At 43.8% G+C, this 13,510-nt stretch overlaps 1 protein-coding gene across 3 annotated transcripts in view; it reads right to left on the bottom strand.

Moving 5' to 3' along the window:
* The window catches only part of ARHGAP6 (Rho GTPase activating protein 6), a 322,686-nt gene that overhangs the window by 149,257 nt on the left and 159,919 nt on the right, over positions 1-13,510 (bottom strand). Inside the window, exon 1 of one of the 3 annotated variants that reach the window (XM_040533814.1) lies at positions 13,135-13,307. The exons of 1 other annotated variant lie outside the window; for it this stretch is intronic. In XM_040533814.1, coding sequence (XP_040389748.1) covers positions 13,135-13,179 — 45 coding nt within the window. In that variant the 5' untranslated portion in view covers positions 13,180-13,307. Of the gene's footprint in view, positions 1-13,134; positions 13,308-13,510 lie in introns of those variants that run through there. One more of the 3 variants, XM_040533804.1, reaches the window with a different exon arrangement.

Below are 13,510 nucleotides of genomic sequence, written 5' to 3'. Positions count from 1 at the left end.
TGTGAGCAGGAATGCATCAATGTTATTACCATAAGTTACTTGCTTTATTTATACTTTTATCTTAGTTTTTATTTTTTTATCCACAAAGGTATATTTTTCATTCACAGAACTCATGCAATTACTTCTGCTGCTATCAAAACTGCAAGTTTTTCATCATTTTTGTTGAAAGACAAAAGTTACCACTGAAAAGAGAAGAGATTTAAGGAGCAGTATTTTAGGGATAGAATTGGCCAAAACTCGCAGGTGAGCTGCCAGTATAACAAACACTGAAAACAGTGCCACAGCTGGAAGTCACCACTATGTCAAGGAATCCAACCTTGCATTAGAATGCAGCAAGGAGCTCTTGTGTTTACAAAACACAAGAAATCCCCACACTTATAAAGAGAACGTTTCCAAACAGATAGCCAAATGCGATTTCAGCAAGTTAACTTAAGTATCTTCTAGCAAAAGAGACAAGCTTTCTGTTATACCCTCAAGACACAAACACGTGATTGATCCCCTCTCCGTCCTGAGTGGTGGCTATGCCGCTGACATTATTTAAAGACCAACGAGAATGGGGTGCCTGGTCATCTTGTTGACAACCTCAAGTGAAACACTACCAACGGAGAAATAACAGAACAGCATATGCAAACAGTACTAAAATGCACACAAATGTGTAACCAAAACATTGTAATATATATATATGCATATATATACACACACACACACGGAAGACATAAGACAGAGACACTTGTGATTATGAGGATCTCTCTTCCTAAATCAATTTCTTCTTCCGAGCGTGGCTCCTGGCTAAGGCGGTGGGAAGGTAGGTCTGCCTTCTGGCTTGGCCTTCGCTCACGTGGCTGTGTCAACAGGCATGTTTATAGGCCAGGAAAATTTGCGAACTTCTAACTCAATCTCTGAGCGCTGCTCTTCAGTAACATTGAGAGAACAAAGCTGCAGCTGAAGCCGGGAGCTAGCAGCCTCCAGGACTAATGAAAACAAAGCCACTGGTCATTAGTTGAGAAGTCTGTTGAAAGGACTCTGGATTCACCAACTACTCACAAGTGGACTGGATATCTTTCAGCCCTTTTTTTGTGTCTCAACAGAGCTTCTCTACAATGAAGGCATTACACCAGCCCAGAATGCACATCAAGCAGTGGTGCAGGGCAGCCAAAGAGCTGGTGGTCCTGCAGCAACTGGCATAACTATAACATGGTGACAGGCAAAAACAGACATTTGTTTTCCTACTTTTGCTTCAACCACAGACACTCTGAGGACATTAAGAGAAAGCTCGCATAAAATTAACTTTGATCAACACAATCAAAAATGCCTGTTTCTTACCTGCTTATTTGGAGTCCGATGGAGAAACTGCACTTTGCAGTTCAACATTTGTCTGAATACCTAAATACATACTGTAATGAGTCAGAGCACGTGTTGTTGCCTTCCTCTGGTCACCCTGCTTAAGTTGCACTCACACATACTTTAAAATGGATCCACAAAGATAGCTAGAGGCGAGTTCAGGTGGAATCAGAGAGTATGAATAGCAAGACATTAATTCCTCATAATTCCATTAACTGCAGGTACTTATCCCAGAATAAATGGGACCTCCTCTTCTGTCCCTTGCTTTTGCATGCTTAATAGATCACCATCAATCCTACTCATTTAACAGAAATGTGAATAGTATTACCTACTAGTTGAAAAAGAAAGTTTCACAACAGAAAACAGCAAGATGAGTCACCAAAACAAGATGACTTGCTAAAACCAAGGACATACACACTTCCAATGCTGTTACCTCTGAATGTACCAAAACACATTACGCACTACAAAGAAAGCTAAGTTACGCACTACAAAGAAAGTACAAGTTCTGCTTCAACAGATCATAAGTTTGTTTTTTATTAAAAACCATGGAAATGATGTGCTCAAAAAAAAGGAGGAGGGGCAACATAAAGGTTACTCTGAGAAACTTAGCTGCTTGCTTAAGCAGGACAGTCTTGTTTCTGAGTTTTAGTTAACCAAAATAGCACGAAAATGACAGAGTATGTTTCAGATCAACAGTTTGCTCTAGCGTTCAACTCCACCTGTGCGCTGACTACCTGAGAGAAAATAAGTGTTGATTTGCCTTTTAAAACAAATAACACAATATAACGCACTTTAATGCTATTCTCTGTAGTATATAATACACCAACGTATCAGTTCATACAAAAATAACTCCAGTTTTTTAATATAGATTGTCAATGATTTTAAAGGAAACTTATAGGACATACTGTTTAAATGAAATCAAGGGAAACATGATCAAAAGAAAAATGCATCCTAAGAGAATTACTGAATTATTGAGAACTAAAACATACAGATAAAAGGCATTTGATAAAAACCCATTTTTCAATTGTAATAATTACATGGGACATAACAGTGTAAAAGGCACTCTAAGGAAGGAAAAAAAGACCAATCACTTTACAATTTGAGTTTTCATCAAGACATAAGTTACTGGCTGAACTACTTGCAAAAACATTGCTTCCCTCCACCCCTACGAAAAAACAGATTCAAAATTGACCTGAGACTGCACAAAATCTAAAACAAACCTCAGCAGTACAAGTTAACCCAATAACTTCTGGCAGATGATTCAGATGTCTGCGTGGAAGAAAGATATACCACATCCAATTTCTTGCACTGGAGCTGGGGGCGCACACAGGGGCACACAGAAGGAAAGAATGATGCAACATTAGAGAGAACACGTAGAAATGGAAATGGAAAGAGGAAATGGATGAAAACCTACTTTAAACAAAGACCACATGAGTAATCCTAAATATACTGAAACCATTCTCACCCTTGTTAAGCAGCCACGTGAATGCCTGGATTTTCAGAAGCAATGACTTAAATCTGCTCCCACTGAAGATGAAGCGTGCTTTACTCCAGAGTGTACTATGAACGAACTTACAGCATTTGAGAAAATTTCCAATCAGAACATTTATATTATAAACTGTAAACAACACGTTAATCCTTGTAACAGGAAAACTTGACATAGACCAGCCTGGTGCCCTGAGGAAAAGAACAGTAGCAGATCAAACACCAAACATCTCACTCACATGAGAATGATCAACACCATGCGATGCCAATCGCAAAAAGGAAAAGGCAGGGAAAGGGAATCATTTGTACTTCAGCCTTCTACATCTTCGCAGCTGAAGCCGTCCATCACAAGTGAATTTGAAGGGTTCAAAACAGAGTCCCAACTTGCAAAATAACACCAGCAAAAAAAAAAAAAAAAAAAAACTTTCTTACTTTTAACAAAAGGCATGCTATAATTTTCAAAACCTCACACACAAAGTAAATAATTATTGTGCTGTATTTATTTTAATGAAGATGTAGTGCAGACTAGAAAACTGATGAAAAGTAAAATACTCCATCAGAAACAACATAGGATCAGTTGGGCTGATGATATGTTCCACACACAGTTTTTATGAAATGGTTGTGGATGGCCTACAGAGGATCTATATTTCACAATGGTTCATTTTCTTGTTAGAAAGAATTTAAGAGACCTTAAAAAAAAAAAGCTATAAACAAAAAGCCATCCTCAGGAAGACGTTACTAAAGGAAAGGAATTCAACGATGTTTCTGCAGATGGAATTCCTTTTTCAGGCATGAATTCTACACAAAGGGCAAATGATTTAAACAACTGGCACAAAATAGGCCAAAAGAAAGATATATGTAAACTCTGCTTAATGTTACATGTGAATTAAGGTAAAAGGTACCATATTTACAGACAGAGATAAACTGTAAGGGCTTCCTGGCAGTCTTATTTCTTGCCAAACACTTTGGGGTTATGCTTAGGGACAGAAAAAAAAAAACAGCTTGCTACTCATGAGATGTTCTCTCTGTGTTTATTTCAATTACTCTCTATTTACTCTATGATGAGAAATATTGCCCTTTACCTTTTTCGGCCCTGCAGAGAGAAAAAGGAGTTGCAACAACACATGCAAGAATTTCGCTGCACGGTAACAATTACCAGGTGTTTTATACTGGCAAAAGGAACACAGCCTCAGGCTTTGGCTGGCTAAATTTGCAGGACCAGATACTAGAAAAAGCCTCTTTCGAAATCCAGCTGTGCAGACCTAGGAGCCACTGAAAATAAAATTGAGGATACCAAATGCCATTTTATGCCATCACTTTACAGAACATGTTTGAATGCCACTGTGCCATATTTAAAGTAACAAAGATAGGTCCTGCGCACCTGGACTTCAGAGAACCTCCACCAATGCAAATACAGAATTAGATCATTTGAAGGCCTAATGGCAATGCGTAAGTGAAAACTGATACAAAATGGTGTGACACAACATGGGAATGGCCCAAGTTCACCCCCCATTGCAGGAAGGGCTGCAGTCCTGACTCCAGCTCAGTTTCATTTACAGTCTAGCAGGTACACTGTGACATCTTTAATTTATAATCAGAAGTACCATCCCAGCACTGAAGGATTTAAATACCCTCCAGCTACTATATAGTCCTCTCCAGAAGTACAGTATATGGTTCTGTTTATCACAAGCACCAATGACAAAGTTTCCAGACTCGTGCAGAACGACTCAATAAATGGAGATTCCCAAATTCCCCCTACCAAGGAAGGCTTTCAAAGATCACAGAGCCATCAGATAATTAAAATATTGCAAGGACCACTTCTCATGCCATGAACCACCTTTACTTGGATGATTCTTTGCCCTTAGCAAACTCACAACAGGGAAAACTTCCATCAAGAAAATAATTAGCCAGAAAGTAATTGCCATCTGATCAGCAATCAGAAAGGACAACAGCATCTTTTCTGTAAGTAAATGTAACCAACTCACACTCTCCTTGGTAAATTCAGTAACAAAAACATTTGACAAGGTAATATGCAGTTAGAGAAGGACTGCATAGTTTGCTTTTCTTTAGCCTTTCTCTTCTGTGATTCTGATGGAGATTAACTCTCCCCATCGCAACATTTTTATCATCTTAAATTCCCCATAAATACAGAATTTGATATTGCTTCACACGGACTGTGTGATCACGTGTGGAAAACGATGACTAAAACACAGATACATTCCGCGAGAAGGTAGGAAAGGTGGCAATCAAGTTGTCAGCTTCGCATCTCAGTCTGTTTTCCTGTGCCCACAGACTGAATTTCAGATTCATGTGTATTTAAAATCAGACCTCTTGAATACACTTCAGGACAAGGACATGCAGAAGAATTGCATACGCATTTATACTGACTCATGGGGCCACACGACCCTGCATGGCAGCAGGTGAAATCTGTTGCTCTTTGCTCCTGGGTAGCTCAGGCTTCTGCACATCCCCGGCAGAGAGTGGGGCGATGCCCATACATCACATGGGGCTACGCTGCAGCCTCTGCTGCCCCTCCAGCAGTTACCTCAGCAGGCAGCATCCAGGCAGCTCCACACTTAGGGTCGGGGGCCTGGCTGGGAAGAGCATCTCTTCTTCCCAAACTCCCAGTGGAAGGAAATATGGAATCCAGCTGCTGCACCTCGGGAGACCTCCACCCCGCAGTAAGAAGCTGAGCCACGCTCCCTCTCCCCGACCACCTGTTTGCACCCATTCATCCAGGTGTGCTCAAATGCTGGAATGGGGCACAGGGCACGCACGTGAGGCTGAAAGCATGCCCAAAGCAAGCACACCAACAGGCATCTGGGAGAGGAAGTGGCCAGCTCATCGTGGGGTTCCCAATCGCTCAGAGAGATCTCTGCTCGCAGATCAACATCTCCTGCATTCTGCCACAAGTTCCTCAGTACCGTGCTCTGCACTAAAATATTTTAATTTGTTTTTAAAATTTCCTGGGGATGGGGACTATTTCCAAAATGCAGTATGTGCAGCTGATGTTAAAGTGATGCATAATCATGGCATGCAAATATCAACGACAGACTGAAACGATACAGGACAGGAACAGCTTAGCACAGAGGAAAAAAGGAAACATCTAAGGGCAGAGGACCAATAAAAGGATGTTTTACCCAGAGGGTCACTGGAATGCGAGACAATTTGCCAAGGGAAGCAGCGGGTGTGGCTTCTGGTTCAGGACCAACATCTGGTTCAGGACCCATGACACGTTTCAGCACGGCAAGGACTGGGCTACTAGTACCTATGGTTTCCCTCCTGCACAAGCTGGGGTTCACTTTGTCTTCATTCTCACAGACAGCACTACGTATCCTGTTCATTCAAGACCCCACCCGGAACACTTAAATATATTTTCAAGTTTTTAAGCAGGCTTAATATCTGTCTATCGAACAATCATCCTCAGATTCTTTTCCACAGCTTGTGTTAAAACAACAAAGTGCTTTGCAAGGCTCAGGATTTTTATTAATAGGATCAGACTGGAAAAAATACTGTAATCGACTCAAATGAGAAGAATTTCAGCCTGCAATGATACTGCATCTGTATGCCAAGTCATGTACAGATGAGTGTAACAGGAGCTCTTACAAACTGTTGGGTAAAGGGAGAAAATAATCAACATTAAATGCCACCTAATTTATGCCTCCAAATCAAATCTGACAACCTAGACAACACTAATCTTTCTGAATATGTAAATCTTTGCAAATATTATACCCTTGTCAACACCAAGAAAAAATTAACTGCAGGTTTCAGGAGATACAGACACTCAGGCCAAAGTTTGGGTGCTACAGATCTGTGTCTATAGGGGTGCCCTGCAGGATGCTTGATATAAAAAATATAAAAAAATATAAGAAAAATAAGAAACTACTCACGTACAGTAAACAGACACTGAAGACTGGCTATAGTCCAGGGGAAATACACTCTACAATACTGTCATAAAATCACAGGATCATCTACCTTCATGGTAGCACAGCAAAGATGATTGATAATCAGAAGCAGGGAAATTAACATACAAAAAATATATAGAATGTTATTTAAAAGTAACCAATTGATGAAATATCAAACAGATTCCAGCATCACTTCCAAAGGTTCATTCAACTGCTTCAAAAATGTAAAGCAGCCAACTACGAAATAAGAGCAGACCATTGTGCAGGTAGTTATAATTAGCACTTGCTCTCGCTGTATACCTGGGGTCACCGTTGCCTGGACAGACCCAAACTTTACTTACATTGCCTTCAGCAACTGAACACTGCACTGCAGTCTATTTAAGCACCGTTGTAATATTCAATTACTCATTAGCAGATCCTAACACTTTTTGATTTAGTAGGGGATATATTCAGGAAATCCTTTCAACTGTGCACTGTCGATAATGTCTCAGATAGCAATCATTAGAAAGAAAAACATGACTTATTTTTCTTTTTGAGTCAGCCATTCCCGATAAGACCCAGGCGTCTCCCAAGGGAGCATTCAGATTTGACACCCCCTTAGAGAAAGTAAATGTGAAACATGTGGCCTCATCAGCCAGGGCTTGCTGCAGAAAGGTTTTCAGGTTCCTTTTGTGAGTAATACAATGCATGCACACCTCCTTTATTCCCTAGACAAGAAAAAGCCATTTCACTTCATGGAGTGAAATGGCTTTCTGCATTCTCAAATATCATAGACAGGCAGGAATAGTACGAAATTCAAACGTTGAATATATCTTTTCCAAGCTGGTGCGAGTTCAGCTGCATTACTACTGCAGAAGCAGTCATCACCTTAGAATGAGAGCAGAGGCCAGCACCCTCACAGCTCGACCACTCAGTGAGGAACAGAGGTAACTGGAACACGAGGGAAAGAAGTTCAAAAGTGTCCAAAAGACTCCATGAAACAGGCTGTTTCTTAGGTTATATATATTTTTTGAAATTCATATTCTAAATAAATGATGTTATGAAGACCATCACAAATACTTTACTATTTTTATGCCACTGGAAATGAACATTATTAGCAAGTCTCTTCCTTCTTCACAGTCCTATACAAAGACAATAGGATATAAGAAGTAACTGATGGACAAAAGAAATAAAAGGAGAACCAACTATTAAAGAAAATCTGTGACCTCAGTCATCTTCCATTTACTCAGTTTCACTCTTCGGGCTGAAAGAAATGTAAAAAGCCATGTGCACATTTCCAAAAGGTTCTGGGAAACAGAACTGAAATACAAAACATCGGTCTGGGAGGGAAATACCGACCCCTCAGAGTCTAACATTTTTACTTTAAGGGTAGTTCTGTATCAGACCACCTTCACATCTGAGTGTCTCCTAAAGATAAGCACGAGTTTCCACATGCCAGCTCTTTTAGGAAGAGAAGCATTACCATGTAAAAGTGCCCCGTTCAAAATCACCAAAAAAGGACATGACAGAGACTGAAATTCTCAGTCCTCCTCTTGCGCTTCATCTGCACGGCTGTCCCTCCTTCCACGATGGCACAAGTTGCTGGGTTTGGCCACAGGTGACCTTGCTGCTCTCACACACTCCCTCAGTGTCATGAGGATGAAATCTCGTTCATGCAGGAGCTTTCTGAAGGACGATTGCTGGTTGGTTATATCCCCTCGGAGAGAAGTGTAATTGGTATAAATTATACCAGGGAAGTGCACAGCCATATCAAAGCCAAAGGACCCTTAGCCTCCCTGAATAAAAACCCCGAAGCTCAAGTCTCACATACAAAGATGCTGTTTAATAAAAGTAGGTACTATTGCAAGAGCTGTAACTGTGCTGCAGCGATGGATGATACTCGATAAGAACAGGCAGAGAAATCAAATGAAAGGGCAGCTTCACTGCCCGCCGGTACTAGGGACGAACACTTTCTCCGTGCTTCACGACACCTCTGTCTCTTGTACGTGGGGACAGACTAACGGGGCAGCATCAGCGCAGCTCTGCATCTGACCTAATGCCTAACACCTTGGCAAACGCAACCTGCATTGGTCCCCATCTTTTCTCCCCGCCACACAATAGAAAGGCAATTTATATACAAGTATGCGCGGAGAGCCCCGGGAATACATTAAGAGTTCAAGCACTGTAAAAAAAAAAAAAAGTCAGAATATGAATTGAAATCTACTTTTTGCAGCTTCCTAAAAGCCTGCGATGCACATGAGAGCTCTCTGTGTCTTCTCCTCCTCTCATCCTGACTGCTTGGTGTTAACTCACTGCACTTTGCATGGTTGATAGAAGCTGGCTGGAGGTACTTCAGAGTCCATCAATCCCAGTCAAAGCTTGGCCTTGGTGTTCTCTACTGAGCGACAAATAGCACTCGTTTCCTATGTTTATATATGTTCCTTAGAGATTAGCAATAAAGCACTTTCAAATGATTATACTTTTACAACGTGAATCATCACTGCCAATGAGAATTTTACCCAAACGAAGAACAAAGGATTGGGCTCAACAGTGATCACAAATAATATTCCTTCAGCAAAAAGTCTCCCACACACATAGTCAGTGCAAGTCCCTGACAAATAAAATCCGAGAGTTGGATGCCAGAAATTTGAACATTTAACCATTCCTCTCCTGCAAACTGCCTCTTCTGTAACTTGCTTATCTGATCAAGACGGAAGAGTTCTTCACAGTTTCCTAATTTGAAAAACACCTACAGAGCGATTTAATTTTTTTTTGAACTAGTTACCACTGCCTTTGAGTACTCAGAGTATTAGAAAATAATGCAGCTGCCTCCTACGAAGCAGAGACATTTAGCTTTAAGAGTCTGGTGGGCAAGAACCTACTCTGATGTCGAGCGCAGGCCGATTCCCACAGCCTCAACAAGACCGACCACACGAGTACGGCGCAGTTGGCCTGCACAGACGCTGTTGGCCTCCCAGCCTGCTCATTCTTGCACAGCTTCCCCTGGGGGGCCTATGGGGAACGGAGGGAGATCAGGCAAATGGCTTCGGTGACGGGAGCCCACTCACAGAAGCCCTCTTCTGGAAGGGCCACCCAGCTTCTTCTCGTAACGCCAGCGGTGGGGAGAGAATCCAGGATGCTTCAAGGAAAGAAAACAGCTGGGAACAGCCTGCAACCATGAGGATAACTTGTGCAGTCTCAAGCCAATTCCCCAAGGGCCCAGTTGAAAGGACAGGCCAGGATCAGGCCAGACAAGTGATCCTGGCAAGTTTCATTCAGCCTTGGGGCGGCTAAGTATGTTGCTTTAAAGAAAATAAAGAAGTTGATGTAATTAGTCCTGCAAGATTAATTTCTTGAAGGATTTACTATCACCGCTGTAATAAATGCGGTCTGCTTGTGGCACATAATTGGTGTTAAAATCGGAGTGGCTGAAAGCTCAAGTCATCAGGCAATGTGTCTTGAAATCAGAAATGCAAGCAACTCTTTTAAGCAGATTTTTGCAAAAGGCAACCAAATCCACGGGAGGATGTCAGCACTCGGGTCCTCCTCACAAAGGGAGCTTTCCAGTTCTAGCTTATGGTTTCAAAGTGTCACTGTCAATCTCCGTGCTGAGCTTATAATTATTCTGTAAACTAATTTTGTTACAAATAACTATTAGCATCACTACAACTAGACTATGGGAGGAACATGTCTATTACCTTCTTTTTACTCCCCTCTATGCTCTAGAAAGCATTCTGTGGTTCACCACTGTCATAGTTGCCCTTGCAAACTTGTTTCTTCTGTTTTCTGCATCCTTTCACCCAGACTGAGAGATTTCAGGTGGTAAAAACGAGCAGAACATCTGCCCGCCTTACCAGCAAAGGGCCAACTGCACACAACAAGACAAGCCAATGCCCTGAATACTACTGAAGGCAGGGAAAAATCCTCTTCCCAAAGCACTCAACGGGATGACATCCAAACGGGAGGTGACATTAAGCCACCTCGTATTCGTGCCCTTCAGGGACCCAGATGTCCCCTCTCTCCAGTGAGTGGCAGAGCTCGAGCTGGCAGAAGTCCTGGTCTCCCTCTCCAAGCAAGAGCCTTGCCTCAGCTCCAGATGAAGCCCTGCCATACTCCACGGGGCACGGTGGCCGCTCCAAAGCCCTGCTCCTCTCCTCTTTCTTCCCTGGCGAAAAATGGACAGAGTTCCCCTGCCAGGGCAAACATCCCCTCTCTTGAGGGAAATCCCTTCTGGTAAATACTGGAAGACAAAACATGATTAAAGATGCTATAATCGAGATTCAGATGGCTATATCCAAACCAGACCGTACTTCAAGCTTCCTGCTTCGGCCCACTGAGAGGTTTCTTGTGCAACCCCGGGGCTATTTTTAGTCACTTGTGTAAAAAACTACATTTTGATTTACCAGTGGATCTCTCTAAGTATAATATTGCTTTCTGATGTTTTAGCCAAAATATGCAAAGCACTTTTCCCTGTAGCCACTTCTAAGATTAAAAAACACATATGAATTTAGGAACTAACTGGAAGGCATCTCGCGTAAGGAAGATGGCCATCCCTCTTCACTTCATGAAGTCATTTGAAAAATGTTTCCGGAACATTTGGAGATCTTCATATCAGTCAGATATCACAATTTCGAGAACAGCTTAAAAATCAGACTGAATTCAGCAGAGAACAGAGGATGATTAATCAGGAGGTAGTTTTTAGGCCTGGCTTAATTCTATCGGGTATGGCTTAGGCAGGCAACACACAGCAAGAATGAGATATCATTTAAACTTTCTACAAGTATTCATAAAAATACTACATAGAACTAAAATACTAAAGCAGATGCTTCTTTACATACCTTCGTGGAAATCATTAAATTTTAATTATCAGTCCTAAAAAGCAGAACAGCCCTCCACATTAATCACTATAATTTGTTCTGTCAATAAATTAATTGCTATTAAATACTATAACACTGCATAATTTTTATTTCACAGTTATCAAAACAATCCAAGAACATGATTTGCAGCTAGACCATGTAATTACCCAAAGTTAACAAGAACGGCACTAAGTTACAGTTAAGCAGCAATTACAAAGGCCTCAATCCAACAAAGCTCTAAATTCTTAGCTTATCTTCAGGTCAACAGGCAGTTGATTTCAATTAGGCCACTCACAGGCAACACCAAGCACGTGTGTGGATTACGCACAAGCATCTAGGTCCACGCTCTCTAAACAAAGCAGTAACATCGCCTGCAAAATTCACTGACCTCATAAGTGCTATGAATCATGTTATTATTAAAATATTAGTATATTTTTAAAAAGTAAACATACTTTATTGTAGAATAGTAGTAGTTTAAAATATTCAAAGGGTTCTTTGGAACACATTTTCCCCTTGTCTGTAATAGGGAACGTTCTTGGATTGCTGTACAGCAGTGGCTTTTGCAATGGTGGTGACGGCCACCCGAAGCAGCTGGCCATCCCGCTTCTTGCTTTACATGACTGCTGGCAAGAAAAGGGACTGACACCCAACGGCCAGCAGCAATAACATGTTTGCAGCTCGTAGATGATGGTAGAGTGACAAGCGCATCCACAGGAAGCAATAAAAGTTTCAGAGCTAGCATATGATGGAGCTGTTACGGGTCTACCACGTGCCTAAATACGAATGGGGCCGTTACCCTCCTAAAAGAAGATTCCTATTAATTGGATAAGGAGTTTCCCAGCGAAATCACTGCCGCTACTCACACGGGATGCAAAAGTTATTTGCTTGCAGACCGCCGCAGACAGCCCACCGCCACCTCTGGAAGCTGCAGCGCTAGCCGGGTGGCTGAGCGATGTGTGGGTGTGCCGGCATCCCAAACGCAAGACGTTACCAAAGGGGAAAAATAGCGAAAAACCCACAACCCGCTGGTGCTCCGGGGTGCTGACACGAGGTTTAAGGGACAACACAATTAAGGGGATAACCCCGTTTAAGGCACCGGGGACTGCAGCGCTCGGGACGGCCCGGAGAAGCCGGGACCAGACGGCGGGGGGGGGGCGGCTGCTGGTGGCTCCCCGGGCCCCCCAGGCACTGGCCACACGCCCCGGGGCGAGCAGCGGGGTGGCCGCACAGCCCGCACGCCTCTGCCCGCGCCGCCGCGTATTTACGAGGCGGGCAGAGGAGGCAGACGGGTGTTTGCAGGCGGCTTTTTTTTTTTTTGCCTTTTTTTTTTTTTTTCCTCCCCCCTCTGCCCGAGCAACCGAGAAAATGCTCCTAATAAGGCCAGCAGAAAGGAAGTGGTTTCTCAGCAGCACAAGCCCCAGCGAAGGAAATAACAGCACCGGCTGCTCGCACCCCGGGCCCCCCACACCAGGGGGGCGAGAGGCTCCGCTCCGCACAAGGGCCAGCAGCCGCCAGCCCCCCTATAAGCCCCCAAATCCCCCCCAAAATCCCCCCTGCCCGGCACTCACCGCGTAGCGCAGCGCCGGCTTCTCGCCGAACACCGAGTCCCCCATGGGGCCGGGGGGCGATGAGGGGCGACCCGGGGGGGCTGCTCTGTCCTCGGGCCGAGGGGCTCCGCTCCGCTCCCCTCGGGGCTCCGGCAGCGCCCGCCCCGCTCCGCCCCGCCGCGGGAGCCGGCAGCCCCTCGGAGGAGGAGGAGGAGGAGGAGGAAGAAGAGGAGGAGGAGGAGCGGCGCTTTCGGCCCTCCCGCCGCCCCGCCCGGCCGCACCTGCGGGGCTGCCCCGCCGCCACCCGCCCCAAAGCGTCCCGGCGGGCGGCCGGGCTCACCCTGAGGGCTGGGATGAAGCTGCCGGCTGGTGGTGTCTGCGGTGCGGTGCGGTGCGG

Source organism: Cygnus olor, chromosome 1 (assembly GCF_009769625.2).
Source record: "Cygnus olor isolate bCygOlo1 chromosome 1, bCygOlo1.pri.v2, whole genome shotgun sequence".
Lineage (NCBI taxonomy): Eukaryota > Metazoa > Chordata > Aves > Anseriformes > Anatidae > Cygnus > Cygnus olor.
This window is presented reverse-complemented; position numbering and strand designations above follow the sequence as displayed.